General features: G+C 39.1%; 1 protein-coding gene across 2 annotated transcripts in view; it reads left to right on the forward strand.

Moving 5' to 3' along the window:
* Positions 1-22,702, forward strand: part of srgap3 (SLIT-ROBO Rho GTPase activating protein 3) — an 89,670-nt gene that overhangs the window by 26,173 nt on the left and 40,795 nt on the right. For both annotated transcript variants that reach the window (XM_036124757.1, XM_036124758.1), the window contains exons 2-4: positions 774-969; positions 13,045-13,207; positions 21,683-21,745. In XM_036124757.1, coding sequence (XP_035980650.1) covers positions 774-969; positions 13,045-13,207; positions 21,683-21,745 — 422 coding nt within the window. The remainder of the gene's footprint in view (positions 1-773; positions 970-13,044; positions 13,208-21,682; positions 21,746-22,702) is intronic.

Consider the following 22,702-nt stretch of genomic DNA (forward strand, 5'->3'; position numbering starts at 1 on the left):
TTTTTTTACGTCATGCAGACTCTTTTAAACATTCATGTCTTTCATACTGGAGACCAAAACGAACTCTTGAAATATGCGTCAAAGTCTTATATTTCTCAGTATTAGAACTTTGCACAGTTTGTTGTTTCAATTACTGTAAATATTTCTTCATCTTTAACATATCTAAGCAGACAAAGCTGCTGCTTCCAGGTTGTGGAATGTGTTTCAAGGTTTGTAATTCTGGACCAACCTGCAGACACAGGCTTGGTAGCAGCATGGGAAGCGTGAAGGCTTTTAATTAATAAAGAGCAACTTACAGTCTGCAAGAATACCAGGCATGGAGGCAGGAGGCAAGCAAAAGAACCCAGTGACAAACAAAGGAAAATTGAAGACTTAAATAATGGAGAAAACAAGTGCCAGCTATGGGCAAAATAAGGAGACACAGGGGAACAGGATCAGCTAATTAACTAGTGGCTCTTCATACATACACACACACACACACACACACATACACACACACACATATATATATATATATATATATATATATATGTGTGTGTGTGTGTGTGTGAAATCTGACTGTAATTGATAAACTTTATCTACTTAGTGATCGTTTCAACTTGCATATGTTTGATTGTATAACTGTCTTTCACTTTTCTTCTTAATGTCATCTACATTATACTTAGGAAACTAATTCCCTCTTTAACGATGACTGTAGCAATTGCGCTAATTATCTGTTTAAATTGTTTAATAATGTAATTTCTCTGTTGTTGTTGTTGTTTTATAACCGACAGAGATCCGTAACCAGCTTGTGGAGCAGTTCAAATGCTTGGAGCAGCAGTCAGAGTCTCGCATCCAGCTGCTGCAGGACCTGCAGGAGTTCTTCCGACGCAAAGCCGAGATCGAACTGGAATACTCTCGCAGCTTGGAGAAACTGGCTGAGAGGTTCTCCTCCAAGATCCGCAGCTCCAGGGAACACCAACAGTTTAAGTGAGTTTTCCCCTCCCTGCAGACTGCACATGTTGATTTACAGCTGGCATTATCACAGCAAGATCTGTTCGTGCATTTGACGGAAAAGCATAGCTTTGTCACTTTTTGTTTTTAACAGTATTTAGTGAAACAGTGTTTTGTCTGTGTACACATTAAGCCTGTTTTAGAAACTATCACTGCCTCTCACACATGGCTTTAAGGTTGTCATGATATAAACATTTCCGACTCCATACCAATGCTAAGAAAAATTATTTTTGATCATATTTAAGACAAACATTTAAGACTGTTAGGCAATATCAATATAAGAAAACAAAAGGTTTTCGGCTAACAAAAAATATTATAATAATTATAACAGAGAGTGATAAGATTTCTCTTGACAATTCCTGGTTTTTGAAAAGCTTTGATGTCCTGTTTTAGCTGATTCTGATTCCTCCTTAAGAACTATGATAAGAAGACAAAAAAACTGCTTTTTTTCTACAAAAAATCTTTTTCCAAACTATTCTGCTTGTCAGTGTTCACAATTATCATTATAGTAGCGGAGGAAAGACTGTATTTTTTAAAAGCACTTGCTCTAAGTGTTTTACGATTATTTCAAAATGAAAAAAATTATCATAGATTTTGCACTTCGTAATATATTTAACATCCTATATTACTGATTAACATGGCTCAAGCTGCTAGCACAGCATTCTCTCTCTCTCTGTATTCTCCTGAGAATTAACATCAGTACCTTAACTCTGAGTTTTCCAAAAGGAAACCAGCATCTCCAAATCCAGCAGGTTCTGTAATAGACAGAGGCTGCAAGCCCAGAATGAGAGAACTCTGTTTAGTCTTAACGTGATCAGCTGAAAGTCTCGCTCTGTCACAGGACATTCCTACACTTGTTGGAAAACATAGTTTTCTGTCAAACTGCTTCATGCATTTTTGTACTTTCTCTGACTTCATTTATTTTGAAATGATCTAACTTCGCCCCTTAGTATCAGCATCAATGCTGAAGAGTCTGGTTGTCAGTCTGACCTGGTTTTTCTTAGATATGAAGGATTCACCTGTAAAAAAAAAAAGATCAGATTTCTTCAGGTTCTGATTGACTGGTCGCTGGACAGGGCTGATCAAGCTGGGAATCAGCCAATTCTGGTCCCCAGCCGATTCCTAACTTCGTCTCTTGTAAGAACAGCCGACTTTCAATCCTTGTAAATATACAGGTGAGTAGGTCAATATCCACCTGTATATTTACACTCTATCGATACTGACACCTTTTAATTATTGACTGGAAGTAGTATTTTTTGCTAAAATGAAACAGAAAAAGTGGAATTACATTTAGTATTAATTAGTGTATACAAGACAAATAAAACAGCAAAGTGAAGTCTTGAGTGGGTAAAAACAGACACTGTATGCAATCCGGCTTAAATCTGATTGTCTAAGGCACGACCCATTTAGATTGTTCAGCTCTTAACATACTAAATTTTTGCCAGTGAAGACATTTGGCTCAATTTGGCCAAAATTTCCCTCCAACTCACTGCTACCTGACACATGCGGGGCATGAAATTAAGACCCACTGCTCTCCAAATTGAATACCTGCGGCAAGCAGGAGAGCTTACTACGTCTGGTAATGGGAGCACCAGCCCAGCTGCGAGCTGGCAGCAGTTCTCTAGCCTGAGTCTGCACCTGCATTAATATGCTCTAAATAAATAAATGAAGCAGGAATGGATGTGTTCATGATTTGCCTTTTTTTTAAATCCCATTTTAAAGTTGATTTGTAACGGGAAGGGGCATAGTTGATCTGACCAGAATTCATTCTCAGTATGGTTAAAGTAAGTCACAGATTAATTGAGCAGATTTGAAAGTAGTGTTTTATTTTAACATCTAAATACTGCCAAACAGAAACAGATTTAAATTGATATCGGCCAGATGCATAATTTCCAAAACTTGATTTAGGGGAATATAATCTTAAAGGCAAGACGCTGAAAAGTTTTCTAAAGCGCAACAAAATGTAAATTTGCATAAGTAATTTCTCCTGTAGCTTTCGTTTTAGAAACAGACAAATGTCCGATAAAATACATTCAATTTCTCCAACCAACTATATTATGTCTAAAATATACAAACGTATCCTAAATGTGTTGTTAGAAACTGTCAGATCAAGAGTGTTTACCACTGTATTTCATCACATTTCCCCAGCGACAGTTTGGGAACTGAGAGTACTAACTGTTGCAGTTTTGCAAGGAGAACCTGTGTCCATTTCATTTGCATAAAGCAAGCTTTCAACTACTCAGCAGTGTGTGGTCGGGGTGTCTGATTCTGCTCCTCATGATGCGGGATACATTTTCTAGCCAGTCGAGCTAATGCACTATTGTGTTGTAAGTTGTACAGATTTTGTTCTGCTGAAAATAACCATTGTAGAAGCGCATGTACTCTAAAAAAAATAAATACATGAAAATCCAATAACCCCCTTTACACCAATGATACTTTTCAACACTCGCATGTCACTCATGCAACATGCAACGCTGCATCCTATGCACTCATTAATGCTCTTTTAATTAGCTTGTGTTTTCTCTTTGGCACCCACAACCCTGACATCTGTTCCTGCCGAAAGCACGCTGATGCAGATGTAAGCTCATCTGACCACAGAACATCTGTCCGCTGACTTTTGGTCCATCCTTTATGAGCTCATGCGCAGAGAAATTACAAGCAGACTACTACTCTTTGTGTGAAATTCACAGCAATGTACTGCAATAATTGATCCCAGATGGCTTTAAGGAATAAAGGCTTGACTTATAGTAGAAATAAGTGTCCTGCCTCTGATGCACCGCTGTAGTGTTACCGTTGGAATCTGTGGATTACCATTTCCAATTAGCAAGGGTCACTTGTCAGAAAACTTAAAAATAATTTTAAACTTCATAATCCTTAAAGGCGTGTTTAAATAAAACTTTTCCAGGACAATATTAGTTGTGCACTCAACATATTTTGCCTTTATGGAAGAAAGGCAAAAAGAAAACCATTGCTGAAGGAAAACAGTAAAATGTACTATTTAAAGTTCGCCACATGTGACCCGTGGAAGAAGGTGCACTGGCCACATGAGATCAAAGTGAAAACCTTGTGTGTGGTTAAAGGCTAACACCGCAGATCCCCCTGAACACAGTGCACAGAGTGAAAAGTGGTGCTGGCAGTATCATGCTGTGGAAATGCTCTTCTTTAGAAGGGACAGAGCAGCTGCTCCGTGTTGATAGTAAGATGGATGCAACTCAATTCCTGGGAAATGACCTGCCTCCATTATAATTAACTGGTTAATTTCCACTCATTGTGTATGAGCTCTTGGCAGCGTGACAAAAAGCATGGGAAATCTTATACCTTGTAGACTTCAAAACACTTCAGTTAGTCTATAAATTACTGAATGGCTTAGCACCAAAATACATCACAGGCATGTTGTTTCAGTGTATCAACCCTCTAGACAACTCAGGTCTTCTGGCTCAAGTCTGCTCTGCATTCCCAGAACCGGAACCAAACGCGAAGAAGCAGCATTTAGTTCTTATCCTCTAATTATGTGGGAGGCTGTAAAAGTGCTGAAACCATGAGTTCCTTTGAAGCAACGTTAAAAACCTTGTTTAGAGTTAAATTTGTTTAACATTGCCTTAATTTTTAATGTTTTATTTAAACTTTTGCAGTTAACGGAAACATCATTTAGATTAAGTTTGTAGTACAACTTATCTTGACCTGCTGCTACTATTCCACTGCAGCATGCTTTCCTCTGTGTGTTTATTTTTCTTATGCGTTGTTTCATGTAAAGCACTTTAAATTGTGTAGTTACTTAAACGTGCTATACAAATAGACCTGCCTTGCCTTGTGGCAAAGCAACCCTGGATGCTGGTAATCACCTGGGACACACCCATTACTGGAGCTTTCTTCCCACATAGGAGTAGTTAGGATAATGGTAAACCACCAAAAACACCAGATAAGCCCAGACATGAAAACTACTTGCGTTTGTCCAATCAGAACAGTTAGCTGACAGACGGACCAAATATGCTCTATGTGTCATCAGTAAAGAAATGAAAAGCATTCAATTTTTTTCTTCGTCTCAATGTACAATAAGGGAAAATTTGAGCTATCCTTTTGCCTGCAGCCTGACTTGTGCAGCAGCTATCATGATATCTTAATTTATGCTTGTAGCTAAACTTGTATGCACAGTAATTATATATTTCCAAAGGGACAAAAGAATACAGCAGCATCATCCCCACCGGGGATGGACTTGCATATGTCTTGGATACAAGCCTAAAGTGTATTGGCCAAACCCCTCCACTGCTGATTCATTAGCAAGCTGTAGCCTCTGGTGATTTACAGTGACTGCAGCTATAGCCACGCCGCAGCAAACCTAGCCAGGGATCATTTTGCTTTTCCCTCTCAATCTCATTTGCAACAGTGAAACCAAATACTTTAGGATAACTTAGCTGCCCCGTGCTGCACTCTCTAGGTCAGGTCTGCAACCTGCGATTCAGAAGCACCAAGTGGCTCTTTGGACCTCCTACAATGTCTAAAAATGGTAAAGAACCAATTCATGTTTCTGAATATAGATATAACCAATGCAGGGTTTTTTTTTTTTAAAATTGCATTTAATTTCCACAATGGAATGACATTAAAAGCACCAGTAAAAAAAAAATCTACATCTATTTCTCATGTTATAGGTCAGAAACTGTTTGTTTGTTTTGTGTTTTACATAATTTTCCACAAATAACATCCCATATAGGAAGTATCCATCCTTTTGGAAATGTTCTATGCATTTTATGTTTTATTTTAAAACTCTATAAAATTACAACAAATTTCCTACAGCAGATATACAATCCTCACAGGTATTCAGTGGAAAAAAACAGGGAGAATTGTAAATATGCAACACATAAGTAAATATAGAGTTCTGGTCTGGAGGTTTTCAGACACTCTTCATCGTTTTCATACTAACTTCGGCTTTTGAAATAATGTCAGTTTGAGAAAAACATTCATTCAACGTCAAAACAACGTTGAACACCAAACAGTTCAAATGGCGTTGTTAACTCTCCATTAGATTCAGCGTTAAAATATTAAACAATTTTGAGTTGTATGTCTAATCAACATTAGTTTTGATGTAGAAAGGATGTTTGCTATTTCAAAGTTGATTAGATTTGCAGAATCGAAACAAAATTGAACAGTTATCTTAAATGACTACATGATGTTGATTCAACAGTGATGTTAAAATGCCAGCTGTTGTTTATTTGTTTTCAAAAAATAAAACAAATCTTGTTTTTCTCTAATCCACAAGGGGTCAAATGTATACTTACAGATTCAAGTACATACCTGCAGCCTTAATAATATTTAGATGGATGGTCCTTAGTGAATTGGTTCATAAATTGGTTTAGGATCCAGCTTGCTAGGAGACATTTAATTGAAAAGTAATGGGGTCTAGTTGTGTTTTTGAGCTTAAATGCATGCATTAGAGAGACTCCTTAGAAAGCCAAACTTTTGCTTGCTTTAAAAAATATTGAAGTTATAAATTGTATAATTATTCTAGCCAGGAAATCAAGGGTCCAAGTGCATTAAAAGCCCCAAATGAATGTTACTTTCATACACATGATGAGTGGATGAAAACCTACATCAAACTATATTTGGCCGTTTTACAGTACCGGCATGCATGAGTATTTTTTTTTTTTGTATAAAATCACTTTTTCCCCACTGAATTGATGTCTCTGTGTGCATTATATTTATCATGAAGAGGCTTTCTTTGGTTTGAAGAGACTATTGGTGCTGTTATCCTCTTTACTCCCAATGTTATATTGCAGAATGATGTTTGCTGCTGTTGGATGGTGCTTCAAACACTGACACCGAGTGGCTTGTACAGCTATATAGCCATTGAGTGTAACTATCTTCTTGAAGTATGGCTCCTTTCTGGTGGTCTGCAGGGCAAAGGGTAAGAGGTTGAGCTATATCTCACCAGGCTTTGCTTGTTTGAACAGGAAAGCCTGTACTCGGCTTTTGTCAGGTTGATGAGACCAGCTGGCAGAAGTCAGCTCACAGACAATGAATAGATCAGCTGGTATGCAGCTTATTATGGGTTCTCCCTCTGTATCTTTTTAAATCCTTCTTTCAGTCTTGTTTTCACCAATTGTGCTCCATACGCCGCCTTGCTTTGGCCTGTGTGCCTCTACAGCTGTGCGATGTCAAATGATGAAACACTTTCCCTTTACAAAAAAGAAGATTGAAATGGTGAATTTTGCAGCATATTAAAGCAACTTAAACTCTTAAAAAAAGAGTCCAAGCTCATTTTATTTTCAAAGCTTGCACATGTTGCTGTTGTCTCCTTTTTTTTCTTGTCTTTGTTTCATTGAGAAGTGGAAATGAGGCAGAGTGAAAGGGATTAAAGGGTCCACAGAGCTGGTTCCTGGTTTAATAAATACAGACTTCCTTCTGGAAATCCTGGTTCAGACACATCACAGGCTCTGAGGGATTGAATGGGGGGAATGCAGTACAACCATAACTAAGGCAGTAACACTAATGCTGATTGCATGCATTATAGAGGCAGCTTCGTATTTGTTTATCATTGTGTGAAGGCGTTGTTCTCCAAACGCACACATTTTTTATGTTGTCTTAGTTGAGGTATTTATGGATCATTCTATGTTGATTAAAGGTTTGCCTTTCATGAAGAGTAAAGTACAGGAAATATTTCTGAAAACAAGCAAAACATGCAAACAATGCCTTGCAAATGAATGCATATCATTTGGTCATATTACAACCATGGCTAAATGGTTGTAACATTTGGACATGGTTGTAACTTTTTTTTTTATTTGGGTTTTATGAAACTCTTCATTGGACTTACGTCTTGACTTTGACTAGACCATCCATGTGTTTTGATATAAATGTTCCATTGTAGCTTTAGTTGCACTTTATGCGTCTGTTTCCTGATAGAAGTGGAAGGTCTACCTCAGTCTCTCAACCTCTAACAGGTTTAGATAAGATAAGAAATTCCTTTATTGTCTCACAATCGGGAAATTTGGTGTGACACAGAGTTACACACAGTTTTTAGTAATGGTAAAAAAAAAAAAAAGCTAAAGTTAGTTCTAAAGCAACAGATGATGAGCTTTATCAGATAGGCCAAAATAAAATTATAAATAAATACCAGAGTAAGTATTGCACCATTATTAATAATGTGGCATAGTCAGGTAAAAATATTAAATATTCAAGTTAAACAGGAAACAGGAAAAACACTGGCCTTATTACAGAACAATATGAGATAATATGCAATATGTAAGATAGTACAGCAGCATCTCAGAGTAGCTGAGTATCTCAGTGTGTATCTCAGTACCTGAGAGACTGTGTAAACCAGTGGTTTTCAATTTTCAATTCTCGGGATCCACTGTCCTACATGTTTTAGATGTGTCTCTGCTCCAGCACACCTGAATCAAGTGATTGCATTACTTCCCAAGCAGCAGCACCTCTTCATCACTAGTTTATTTAAGACTGGTGCGTTGAGGTAGGTAAACACCTAAAACATCCAGGATAATGGGTCCCGAAGACCTGAAATGAAAACCACTGGTGAAAACAATTCATGATCAGATCAGATTGGAAAGACTTATTGAGTTTGTTGTGAGCAGCAGAGATAATAAAGTTTGACAGCAGCTTGGATGAAGGACCTATGGAAGCGCTCCTTTGAGCATCTGGGGTGCAGCAGTCATTGAAAGAGCTTTCCAGCTCTGCAACAGCTCCATGCATGGGGTCGGAGAGATTGTCCATTAGTTATATTATTGGGGCATCCCATAGCAATGCAAGGAGCATAAAATGCCATTTTGAAACATTTAAACATCTGGGCCAGGTCAAACAAAAGCATCTCTGAGTTATGAGGTGTCATATTATGTTTTTTTTGCCCCTTCTGGCCCCTGCCACAGACTACAGAAACGGTCCAGAGACACCAAAGTAACAGAGTCCACTCAGTAATATTTAAAAAGATTGACTGAACAATGCTGTGTGAGAGGTTCAAAGGTTGGCATATTGTTTCATAATCTAACCCTGATTTAAACTCCTCCACAACTTTATCCTTAACCTGTCTGCAGTGTTCCTTGGTCTTCATGATGTTCTCTAATGTTCTCTAATAAACCTCTGAAGCCTTCATAGCTCAGCTGTATTTATACTGAGATACGATTATACACAATTAGGTAACTGTTAAAGGCAATTGCTTGCACTGGATATTATTTTCGGTTATCAGAGTAAAGTAAACTGAATACAACATGATGCCTTTCATGAGTTCAGATTCTTATTAGTTACGTTGTCTTCCACTTCCCAGTTATGAACAGCTCTGTGTTGGTCTAGCTTTGTAAAATCCCAATACAATATATTTAAGTTACGAGTTTTTATATGACAAAAGTTGAAAAAGTTCAAAACAGTTTTGCTGGATGAAAATAATGCAATAGATACAACAAGGCTGAGCTTAACTCCCTGTTTTCTCTCAAACGTCACCGGAGACCAGCTCATCGTCTGTCCTGTCTGGGTTGTCGCTGATATCTTGGTTACAAGACTACACGCAGTCTGCAGGTTGTCTACGAGAACATGGAGGAAAGTAGGAAGGAGGGAATTTGTCCTGCAGTTTGTCTTTTGTGATTGACAGTCCCCTGAAGACATAGAAAAGGGCCTGTCTCAGGGCCATAAAACAAGCCAAAGAGCTACAATTAGTACAATGTTAACAGACTCGGCTCCCAGAGACGCTGCTGGTACGGCACTCCGGCCTAATTAACGGCCCTCTGCTCCTAATTTCTGTGAAATGAGGGCAGCAGCAAGGGAACAACAGATTTCGTGTCCTCTTTTTCTTTCATGTCTTCACAGCTTTCGTTCCTCCATATGAAGCACTCGCACTCACCACATTTCAGACTTCCTCACTCCTGAACTTAGTTCTCATCCTGACACCACATCGTATAATTTTTTATCCTTTAATTTAATAGTTGGTTTCATTTAAGTATTTGTCACATCTCTCAAGGCACACTTAGTGTTGTTGTTTTTTTATAAATACCTCATAAGTGGGTACATTGCTGAAATATCACAAGGTTAAAACAACACAGTAACGTCAGGCTGAAAAATGTATTTAAATAGTACCACAAATACTTATTTGATAAAATAGTGGTCCAAAAAGCTAAATAAATGCATGACTTTTGGACACAGCCTCCAGTTACTGTAATTGAGCGCTTACCTTGAACGGCTTTAATAAGCTGTTGATGGGGCTGTAATTGGTATACACATCTTATGTATTGGTTTAAGTGAGTGAAGCAGTAGGAGCAGCAATAATAAAAGAGTTAAAAAAAATAATTTGTACAAGTTTGAGATTAGTGGAAGCATAAATGTGAAAATATTGATTAAACAACATTTGGATATCAACATATAGAAATGAGTGTTGTGATAACATCAAAAAGGTCTCAAGGTCGGGCTATATTTTCAATACTTATGAAAGTGCCTTTAGACGACATGTTGTGGACTGGCACTACTGTATATAATTAAACTGAATTAAATTGAAAACTGAATTGAATCGTCTTTCAATTCGACGTTTCTTTAAGCTTGTTGTTTTATTTAAATTAGCCTTTAGATATTATTGAAAAAACACAAATATAGGTCAATGTTTGGTCTTCTGTTTAAACTTTATTAATAATTACATGTTTAATCAGACTGGCGACCTGTCTAGGGTGTACCCCGCCTCTCGCCCAGTGACCGCTGGAGATAGGCACCAGCCGCCTCCCTGCGACCCTGCAGAGATAAGCGGTTATAGACCATGGATGGATGGATGTTTAACCAGTGTGTCACGTTTGTTTGTAAGTGAACGTTCTAGAGAACCGAACCAGACCTTGAAACAGATGCATCAGAAAGACCTCAAATAAACCTTGAAATTCAGTAAGACTACTTTGAATGAAGGCTGGACATTGATGTGGTATATATCACTGCTGCTTTGCAGCAAGGAAGTCTGAGTTCACCCCCTACCAGGAGCGTTTCTCTGTAGAGTTTGCATGCATGTGCTCTCTCTCTGCATATTCTGGTTTCCTCTCATAGCCCAAAACATGATTGTTAAGATAACTGGTTCATCTAAAATGTCTTGAGGTTTGATTTTGCCTTGTAATAAACTGGTGATAGACTGGTGACCTGTCCATGTCATATTGTGCCTCTTTTCAGAGCAGCCCTGATACCCCAAATAAAATTTGCCCTCAGGATTCCATTTATTACTAAATAGAGCATGCAGGTGTGTATTTTAATCACATTATAAAGCCAGTTGTCCTGTGAAGGCCTCAGAGGTTAGGGTACAGCGAAGAAACGGCATCATTAAGGTCAAGGAAAACACCAGACAGGAAGGGCTTAAAAAAAGGGTTAGATTACAAACAATATCTCAAGCTTTGAACATTTTATGGAGCACTGTGCAATTCATCATCTGAAACATGGAAAGTGAATGGCACGATTACAACAATATGGCCACTCACCTAAACTGATTGTCCGGGTAAGAAGAGTATTAATCATAGAGGCACCCTGGAAGCCCATGGTAAGTCTGGAGGAGCTGCTGAGAAGCCAAGCTTGGATAATGTTTACAGGGCGGTTCAGCACTCTACAAACCTGACCTTTATGGGAGGAGGGCCAGAAGAAAGCCAAATGTTGAAAGACATCCAGAAGAAGTCCCATTTGCAGTTTGCCATGAACCATGAGGGAGACACAGCGGACTTGCAGAGAAAGACACTCTGGTCAGCGCGGAGACCATATTTTAACTTTCTGGCCTACACGTGAAACAGGGTTTGTGGAGGAAAAGTAACACTGTTCACCACCCTGAGAGCACGATCCACATGCTGAATCATGTTGGTGGCTGTATCATCCTCTGGGGATGCTTTTTTTTTCAGCAGGGACAGGTAAGCTGGTTCGAGGAAACGGGGAAGAGGGATTCCGCTTAATAAAGTGAAATCCTGGTAGGAAAGCTGTTAGAAGCCACAAAAGACTAACAACTAAAAATAGCAGGTGGTGGAAAGAGGTTCCCTCTCCAGCAGGACAATATACAGCCAGGGCTGCTATGGAAGGGTTTAGATGGAAGCAGGTTCATCTTGTCTGTAAATGACTACGTTTAATACATGTGCAGGCCACACTTCAGTGTTGTAGACACAAGGTGCCCCGTGACTTTGTGAGGCTTTAGTAAGTATAGAAAACAGATGGATTGGACTTCTAAAGCTATGGTTAGAGGAGACCTTGGTAACTACCCATCATGCACTGCTTTCATCTTTATTTGTGGTTTATGTCATGTTATTTCAGTGCCTCTGTTTTGAAAATTACTTGGCTGTCTGAGAGTTCAAAAGCATGGAGCAGTTTATCAGAACGTTGCTTAAAATTATTATTTTTTCATATTTGGAATATTTGAGGGAAAGGGACCTCAGTACAGAGCAGTTTTTTGGTGAGAAATAAGTGAACTGATTAAATTCACACTAGAATGGAAATCCTCCTTTGTGTTAGAGTGATACTTGTAGGGCGATCTGGTTTTCGGATCTATTTTCTGCCGGATATAATAATAGTGAAACCATTACAGTTGCCAATTATCAGCTTCATTCAATGTGATTAGCATTCTGAAAGCTCTCTGAAGAGGATGCCTTTGATGTTGGTGGTGCTTATCCATTTCTCCTCACAATAAAACCCAATTCCCCACCCTGTACTGGTTCTCTTCCTCCTTTGCTCTCGTTTCCCCCCTTGGCCTGTTTTGTCTATGGCCCTCCCCCCCATGTTGGTTGATTGAATAAAACCCCGATATGTTCGAGACGGGTTTGAAATGATCACGTGTTTGTGTCTGCGTCTGTCTGGGTAGCTATAAATGCACTTTGCTCTTTCTATTTAAAACCACCCAAGGCAAAGACAGCTTAAACTGATTATGCAGCAGTAAGTGCTGATACTTCTCTGGATTATTACGGTCAGCAGCATTAAAGATGTATTCTCTGCTAACCATGTTTTATGAATACTGCGGGGAACAAAGGAGGGGTGAAGTTATTTTAATATCAAGTGTTTTACTAGCCCCAGTTCGATTCTTAGAAACGTTCTGACGGGCCCGTATTTCTGTTGTTACCATTGCAGGAAAGACCAGCACTTGCTCTCCTCGGTGAACTGCTGGTATCTGTTGCTGAACCAGACGAGACGCGAGAGCCGAGACCACGCCACGCTCAGCGACATCTACACCAACAACGTCATCCTTCGCTTGGCTCAGATCAGCGAGGACGTCATCCGCCTGTTCAAGAAGGTCAGTCCGACTGTTACCCCACCGCTCCTAGCAAGTGCACAGCAGTGTCTGAATGCAGGGACCAAAACAGAGATAAAGCACAGTTTTTGGCGGACTGTTTGGATCTTTTCATAGCTGGACTCTGTGGCCCTCAGTGTGGTGCTGATTACGTGTGTTTTGGTGGACCTTCTGTTTTATCAACGCTCTAGAAAACTGCATTCATCAACTGTTTGTATTAAAGTATTTTCAACACACACGTCATGTAGAAAAGCACAGCAGCATTGCACTGAGCCTTTTAATCATTTTAATAGCCTGAGCTCAAAGCTGAACGTTATTTATGTACAACACATTAGTTAGCAGTGACTGTTTAAAGCGGTCTTATATTCTTGCCTAAAATATACATTTAAGTCCAAAACTATTAAGATCCCTGGCAGATTTAGATTTTAAGGGATCTTTTAACTGTATTAACTGTTACTTCCGCCTGTAGGTATTATTTAACCTTTTATTCTGTGAACGTAGTTCAGGATAAATACCAGTGGAAATAAACAGAAAGGTAGTCAACAATTATACGAAGGGTTTGACGAATGTAAAGCTAATAAAGATTTATCCATTAAATGGTGAGGTTTTAATCATTTTAGACATTTGATTTTTAAAATTATTACAATCTAAATAAAAACAGAATTGCCATGTACAGTATGTCACCTTATTTTCTGGGAGTTGTTCCAATCAGAAACAAATATCTTGCTTGATTGAAAAATAACTTTAAATCTGCCGGGGCCATGAATATGTTTGGGCTCAATTGTAAATAATTATTTTGTCTAAAGGAATAAGTTCTCTTGATGCAAGAACAGAGACACATCCACATATGAGATGTTGTTTTTGACGAAAAACACAAAGTGGTGACAACATTTTGGCTGCAGATAATCATAGTATTGATCTGAACACTCTGACAGGTTCATCACAGCGTGGTGGAAGAAACCGTCTCTGTGGCGGATGTTTTTATTTTTTGTAAACAATCTCTGTGGGTAAAAGGTTTAATAAGTTTGTGTCCAGGATGTGTTGGGTCTGCAGCTAGCAGCCCTTTTCCAGACCCTAAACCTGTGTTAAGTCCTGGATGAAGGGAAGGTCAGTTCCTCTCTGCAGAGCTGATTGTTTGTTGCTGTTTGGACCGATCCTGTTTTGTGAAGGCGCCAAACCACACAGTGATGCATGAACATAATACACTATTCAGTCTGTACTATCCACACAGTGACAGATCAACATAGCACAGACTGAATAATGGGCGCGTCGAAGATGACCAGCAGCTCCTGCGCAAGGTTGGGCTTCTAGAGGAAATCTTAAAAATGTTTTCTCAGATGATGTTTAAGCAGTTATCATGTCTATTTATAGAGTTTGAGTGGAAATATTATTTCACCCATGGCTGGAGCACTTTATTCTTACCAATCCTACATGCTCCAAAACCCCTAATTTCAGCTATGAGTAGAGAACTTTTCACTTGAACAGCAGCTAAAATTGTTAATGAAGTGTGGTGCTTCTTCTTGTATACATTAAAGAAACAACACCCTGAAAATGTTGCCACTTGCTAGCATTAGCAGCGTGTTGCACAGCACTTCACACCATTGCAGATTTATGTTCTGTAAGATCCCCCCCCGCGTTGCATCATGTAATGAACAAACCTAGAGGCTGGTGTTAGCTTCTTTAGTCTAACAATTCATGATGCAAAAGAGCTCAGAACCGTGCATGCAGTGTGTCAGGTCATCATGTCAACCAGTTAGTTAAATGGGGTAAAGTAGTTAAAGTGGGATAACTGGCAGGAGTTTTAAATTTTTTACAATGCTTCATGCTCCTAGTAAGACTCATGGGATAATGGTTTGCAGTTGTGAAATGGTTTTAGCAACAAACATGCTTACTGTTGTGACATGTTGCAAAGATTTTTACAGTTTCTTCTTATATGAAGAGGGCAGTTCCTCTTGTTCCCCACATCGTTCCTTTATTTGCTGTTTCAAATAACTGTATTGTAAACTTAGATTTTATTGTATTACATGGGGGTTTTATACACGCTCTGCAAAAGTGACAGACATGTTGCAGGAAAAGGATGGAAAAGTGAAATGCAAGTCTACTCCCTGAAGAGAAATCTAGCATCACATTTAAAAAAAAAAGCCATTTATTGCAGGAATATGCTGACATTTTATTGTGAGATAATGTTATTTTTAAATTGTACACTCAGTAAATGGTAATTGTGTAGTTGTGTGACTTTTAACGACATGTAAGCTTGTTTGCAGACATTTATTGTTAAGCTTTTCTATTACTGTAAAGACACAGAGCTGTTTTTGTCTGGTTTTGTTGATGTAGTAAAAAGCCTGACAGTGCAGGCCACGTGTTTTATATTTGTAACCTGTCTGATGGTTACTTGGTCTATGTAGCCTTAAAAGACATTCCTCTTGGTGGGGAATAGAGCTTAGACTCTTATTACCCCAAACTCTACATCCCCTATGAGTGTGTGCAACATCTGGCTGACTGTCAGCACATAGCAGGAATAACTTGGGTCTTATCCAAACACCAGAACACAGTTTTCACCTTGCAGGCTTTCCTGTAGGTTAAAACTCAGATGTATGCATATCGACACCTTTTCCAGACCTGAAAAGGCAATGTGTCTTTTCGGAGCAAGCGGCCCCTTTTGGGTGTCTTTTTTCATGTATGGAAGGCTAAATGGGTGGCTCTGCTGCAGCTTTATTTGACAGGTACATGGTACAGCAATAAACAATTTAACATACTTAACCAATTTGGAGCCAATTTTATATTTCCATCAGTGCCGAAGTACAGTACCTCCAGACACTATTCACAAAACGTAACTTTTTCCTGATGTTTGTTCAATCAGACTAATTTCAAAATATAGATTTGCAAATTTTTTCAAAGATCTCTGCACAGTATCCCATAATGACCAGCAGAAACAGCTGTACCCATATCAGCTCAACCCAGGTTAAGATTTTGTTCAAGCACCTTAAGCAGCAGTGACAGCCTCAGACCTTCTTGGGTATGTCTCTGCAAACCTGGCCAACCTGCTTTGGGGCATTTTTCTATCAATAGGCAGCCAATTATTTATAGATGTTAACTGGATGTACTATCTAGACTGTGTGCTTTGGGTTATTGTTGTGTTGAAGGAGAAATTGTTATTCTCAGTTCTAGAGCACTAAGGAGCAGGTTTCTTAGAAAATATCTATATTTGAATGCCGTCATTTTACCCTCTGTGCAGACTAGTTGTGAATTGCTTGCCGGAGAAAAAAACATCCCCACTGTATGACACCTCCACCACTCTGCTTCACGGTAGGAATAGTGTTTGCCAGGTGATGAGCAGTCCCTGTTGATCTCCAGACATGGTGGTTTTGGACAAACATTTATGTTTTGGTTTCATAAGACCAGACAATGCTGTTTTTCCTAGACTCACAGTCTCTACGGTGCTTTTAAAAAAATGCGAGCAGACTGCAATGTGTCCTTTGGTGAGGAGAGGCTTTCATCTAACCTCTGTACCATAAAAGTAATTATGCTGAATCACTGATGACCTTACGTTTTAGTGCTAAAACACACATGGTTAAACACATGCTTTTTAAAACACATTTTCTGCTTGTTATTTTGTGATTCGGACCACAGCTTTATGAAGGTCAACCACTCTGCAAACATCTTGTGCAATGTTAATAATTGTCCCCTTGAAATACAACCACAAAGTAATTTGCAGTTGTGTTCATTCAAGAAAACATTAAAAAATATATTTTCAGAATTTTCTTTGTGAGGAATCGTTTCCAGTTGCGTAATAAATGGTTGTAGCCCCGTATCATGTTGATCATATATTTAATCAGTTGTCTTTGTTTTATTGTGACTAGTTTGGTTTGTTAAGATCCAAACTTACTTATAGCAGCTTCATAATTTGAATGAGACCAAAGCTGAGGGAGAATTCACCAAGAAATATTAAATTTTCCCATTTTAACAGTTCACTGTACCTGTTTGGGGGTTGATCAAAAGACTCCACAAAGGAACAATAAATGCATTATTACCTACAGTAAGTATGAAGGACCCTTTCCCACCCATGTGCTCATTTAGTCTTGCTTCAAAAAATATTAAAAGAAATACAATGTGAAGCTTCTGTGTTTCTACATCCTTTAGATTGTGCTCCTAAAAATGTACTATTACAGGCTGTTACATCCCACCTGCCACAGCTCTGAGAGTGTGTTGCATGACGGCTGTTCCCTTGCTGGCTGAACCCTCCCTGCTCATAAACCTCTGCAGTGCAGGCTGCAGTCTGTCTCAGCTCAGAGCCACTGATGCATACAGATGCTGTTCACCAGCTGCTGGGGCCCCTCAGAGGACGCATCATGTTTATCAAGTTCAGAAAAGCTGGTTTGAGCACAACTTAATGCTTGCACTCCTGATACATTTCCTATCTCTATAACCAAAACCGCTTCCTTATTATTTTTTGGTTTGATGAATAAATGTTGAAATACGATTTCACACGTAAAACACACGTAGGGAAACCCGGTTTTCTTACATTGATGACTGGCTTAGTTTCAGACCTAGAAGCTTTAGTTGTTTTCGAGCAGAGTTTAGACAGACTTTCACCTTCCTTCGAACTTCTCTCTCAGAACCGTTGGTGGATGTGGTGTGTGCTTGTATTACTCATCTGTTTTCACACCAGATTCCTGCCTCCCTTGTGTAAAAATAACATAAGTTGTATTCCATTAAAAAAAAGGGCCCAAATTAATGCTCATAGGTCAGTCACATGGACAAGTAGCATTCATGTTCTTTCCTTGGGGTTTTTTTTATGTTTAGGTCTCCACCATATGGTTATAAGTTAAAAGAAAATGCAAATAAGATTTGAGAGTTGAGGTTTTAAAAACATCATTAGACCAGAAATTAGATTATTACATAAACTGTGTGGAAGAACAGAGTGAATTTATATCAGATCAGCATACGCCGACATTCCTTATCATCGTCACGACAATGTGAAACGAGTATGCTGTGTTAGCAGAGGTGACACTTGTGTTTTGTCTTTTTGCTTTTTTTATGTGACACCATCACATTGACATTTCCTGCTGTTGTTTGTGCATTTTCACACTTCAGATAGGCTTTCTGCCTCTCCCACACAGACAATTATTACTTTCACTGTGACAAATATATCTTAGGGGTTTTGAATGTGAAGCATGCTGTGCAGTTTGATTACTGGGAAGACGTCAAGCCGCATGTGTTCAAAGTTATGAAAAGAGTGTTATTGTTTAAGTGTTTGTGTTAGGTTGACTCTAATGGGGATTAAGACATTTGGTGGAATGAATTCCAGCCTTAAACCTACGTATATACGGTACTGATAACATTTACCATGTAAATTTATTTGTCCCACATTTAATTATGTATTTTATCAAAGGATGTGACAGATCGTATCCATCTCTTGTATTGCCTCATTGGAAACCTTACACGTTTACGCTTTTGCTTTTTGACTCAAACTTGAAATTAAAATGGTTTAACATGGTTAACATGGTTTCTGAACATAATAATAAGAATAAAAACACATTTAAAGCTATAGTTTTTTGTTATACTGGGTGAAATCCTGACAGTAGTAAACACAGAATAAGGAGATTAAACAATTAGATCTCTGTGAAAGCTGCAGGCCTGTAAAAACTCTGACCAATCCCTGCCATTTGGTCCGAATGGCAGGGATTGGTCGGAGTTTTGGTTCTTCCCTCACTCCCCTCTGTCCCTCAAGTTCCTTATCTATTGGTTGTCCCACATGCTGATCATTCTGACGCGCTCACGTAACATCAGTGTGCGTGCAGGTTCCCCGTCAGTTTCCATTTGCTGGCTGCGCTTGCGCACTTCTAGTGTTTATGTGTCCGGTTAGCTTAGCGGTTAGCTTCGATGTTAGCCATTCATTGTAGCTCTGCTCCTTTCACTGTATACTTTGAAAATGGCTGAGAGTCCAAAGAAGCAAACCGCGTACACGTTTATGAAAAGAAGAGGAAGAATAAGATCAGAGTGGATTTGGGAGATTTTTTTCACATGATCTCCCTGAGGAGCGGAAGAGCAGGTAAGACAGTTTTGTGCATGCGCAGTTATTCAAAAAGGGACTCGGGGAAATTTCCGGAAGAATCGCTGACCCTACCTTTAAGATGCTATATTTCGCAAGTGGATCATAGCATGAATTAGTTTGAATTTTGTATATCAAAGATTTCTTTGAGGATCATTGATAGATGGAGGTCAACGTCTGTTTCATATTGTCTGATATTATTATGAGTTTGTAAATACAGCTGAAACCAGAATTTTACTTACACTTTAATAGTTGACATACATTTTATTAATAGATGGTACCCTTGCTTCTAAACTGTATGACTTGGGTCAAACGTTTTGGATATCTTTCCACAAGCTTCTCACAAAAGTTGACAGGAACCTTTGGCTCAGAACCAGTGTAACTGACCCAAGTATGTAGGCCGCCTTGCTTGCACACCTTTTCAGCTCTGCCCATAAATATGCAATAGGACTGAGATCAGGGCTTGTGATGTCCATTCCAAAACATTGACTTTGTTATCCTTAAGCTACTTTGTAACCAGTGTGGCTTTATGCTTTGGGTCATTGTCCATTTGGATGTCCCGTTTGCACCCAAGCTTCAACTTTCTTGCTGATGTCTTGAGATGTTGCTTCAGAGTTTCCACATGTTATTTTCTCATGATGCATTTTATTTTGTGAAGTCCACGAGTCCCTACTGCAGCAAAACAACCCCCCCACATGATGTTGCCCCCCCCCCACTCCCCCCAGTACTCCACAGTTGGGATGGTGATCTCAGGCTTAAAAGCTACCCCTTCGTCCTCCAAATTTAACAATGGTCATTATGGCCAAACTGTTCAGTTTTAATTTCATCAGACCACAGTACATGTCCCTAAAAATGTATTTCCTTGTCTTTGTGTGCATTTGCAAACTGTAGTCTGGCTTTTATGTGTTTCTTTTGGAGGAATGGCTTCTTCCTGGCAGAGTAGCCCTTCAGCCCATGTCGGTGCAGTACTCATTTCACTATGGATGGGTACACACTCTTACCAGCTTCAGCCAGCATCTTCACAAGGATCTTTTGCTTTTGTTCTTGAGTTGGTTTGCACATTTCGGACTAAAGCATATTCTTCTTTGGGACACAAAGATGTTTTCCACAGGTGAAGGAAAAGGAAAAGAAACCGTTCACATCACACTTCCTGAATGGCCACAAGTGGTATTGTAAACAATCGTTGATGTGTTTATGACAGCTAAACAACAATAAATGGAGGGCTAGAGAAATATGGTATTTTCACCTGTTGCATATAGAAAGACATGAATAGAGGAAGATGGGGAATACAGCCTGTCCGTAATAAAAGCTGATTGCTTTACATACTGTGAGTAGCTGTTTTAGACTTTATTTACACTGCTGGTGATGGAAATAGAAATTAAAATTCTTCTTTGTACCCACAAACTTGGCCAATGAATATACTCACCTCTGAAAGTATTCCAGTACATTGTGTATGCTGTTTTCAGTCACAGAATTAACAGTAGCAACATAGCATTTAACAAAGTTGTGCTGCTTGAAACTTCTGGGCCATTTGATCTCAGTACTAGCAAACCAGTTTGTGAAGGGCTCCTTTGAATCCCCGCATTTTGAATGAGGCTTGCTTGTTCGTGCCAAGTTACAAAACTTGGAGGTGCACATCTGCTTGCTGGGCCCGCGCTCGGTGCGTGGACAGCATGATTGTGTCACTTTTGCCACGCGCACCCTCGCGTCCTGTTCACTGCGGCGAGTATAAACCTAGCTTAACCATCCTTAACATGCACAAGGAAAGTTTAGAGAAAGAGGATGTTGACGTATTTGACAATGTAATCCAAAGACATCTGCTGATGAATTGTGCTGCACACATAAAAAGTAAAACGATGCATGCTCTTAACTGATAAACCTCCTTTTCTCCATTATACCCAAGTGCAGAATAGGGTCTGCAATCTGCCCTGCAGACCCCTGCCCCCCAGAGCAAATTTAAGCTGCAGTGTCAGCTGGCTGCCCTTTGTGGAGTTGAGCAGTCCATATGTTGTTCTCATTGGGTTATTGTCAGTACTATACTTGTTTTCAACACGGGTTAAAAGTGTCAGGCTTGTTGGAGTCAGAACAATCCCACTAATGGTGCCGTTAAGATCGCATGAGTCACTGACCTAACCATCCTTCAGGTTTGGGTCACTTGTAAAATGCTTCCTAACAAAGTCAACATAATAGTGGTCTTGGTCATATGTCTGAAGTTGGGAACTGCCTGGGGAGACGAGTCAAAGTTGCAGTTTTTCAAGTGTATTACTGTTAAATAAATCCTTTGAACTGGTGTTGGAGACCATCAAGCCTGCTGTGGTTACTGTTGTTTGACTCTCTAAAGTCCTGCTGTCAGCAAAATCGACTGCGCTTGTAACATCAGGTCACTGCAGACAAACAATTTTTTTCCCCTCCTTGTTGTTTTCCAGAGCAAAGAAATTGGGATCCAGATGCACGAGGAGCTGGTGAAGGTGACAAATGAACTCTACACTGTGAGTAATAGACTGCATCTCCCGCAGATTTATCTCTCACACCTCATCTCATCGCCGAGGCCGGTCAAAGTTTTTCATCCTCACTTTGTCTTTCTGACGCTTTGTCCTGTTTGCCATTTGATTTTTGTCTTTTTCCTTCTTCTTTCACATTTCTGGTTCTACCTATTGTGTTTGTTATCTTGTCCTTTCTGCCTTTTTGATAACAATAATTTAGGTATAAAGGCAAATAAACGATTTGCTGTAAGAAAGCTAACTTTGTAGTCAGCCATATTTTCTCGTACTGCTGAAATTATTAGTTTTTTTTTTCTTTTGTCTTGCTTGGTTGCAGAAATTGTTGAAGGTCTTTGGTTTTAAATTTAATTGATTCGTCATCACACTTTTATGCACTAAGGAGCACTGCTTTGATTTTGTTTTACTAAAACCTGTCTAATACCGGCTTAGCAAAACTGAGTTGATGAGAAGATGTCCAGTTGTCTTCGATTTAGCATTTAGGATTGTCACGCCCTAAATGACTGAGAATCTACACCAACAAAATGAGCTGATGATGAATGATGATGAACTGCAGAAGAGGAATCAGGTAGTTGTGAATGACTAAAAGGAATAAGTTGTGGTTTCCTGAGCTATAATCACTTTAACATCTGGGCAAACTATGAGCTCATACCAGCTTCAAGATCCAGGGCTAAAGAAACATCTTTGTGCATTCGAGCATAGCTTGCTACTTCACTGTTTCCTATCTTATTACTTATCTAAAGGAAATGTAACATGGGTCTAAATATGAAGAATGGAAGTGCATATTGTGAAACATTATTACATCTCATGTAAATGAGATGCGATAATGAGATGAGTTGTTTCGCTTATCGGGTTGTCACAATACTAACATTTCAAACTCAATACCGATACTAAGAAAAATATTTGATACTATTTGTGACACTTCAACAATATTTTTGGAAGCCACAG

This window comes from Fundulus heteroclitus, chromosome 20 (assembly GCF_011125445.2).
Source record: "Fundulus heteroclitus isolate FHET01 chromosome 20, MU-UCD_Fhet_4.1, whole genome shotgun sequence".
NCBI lineage: Eukaryota > Metazoa > Chordata > Actinopteri > Cyprinodontiformes > Fundulidae > Fundulus > Fundulus heteroclitus.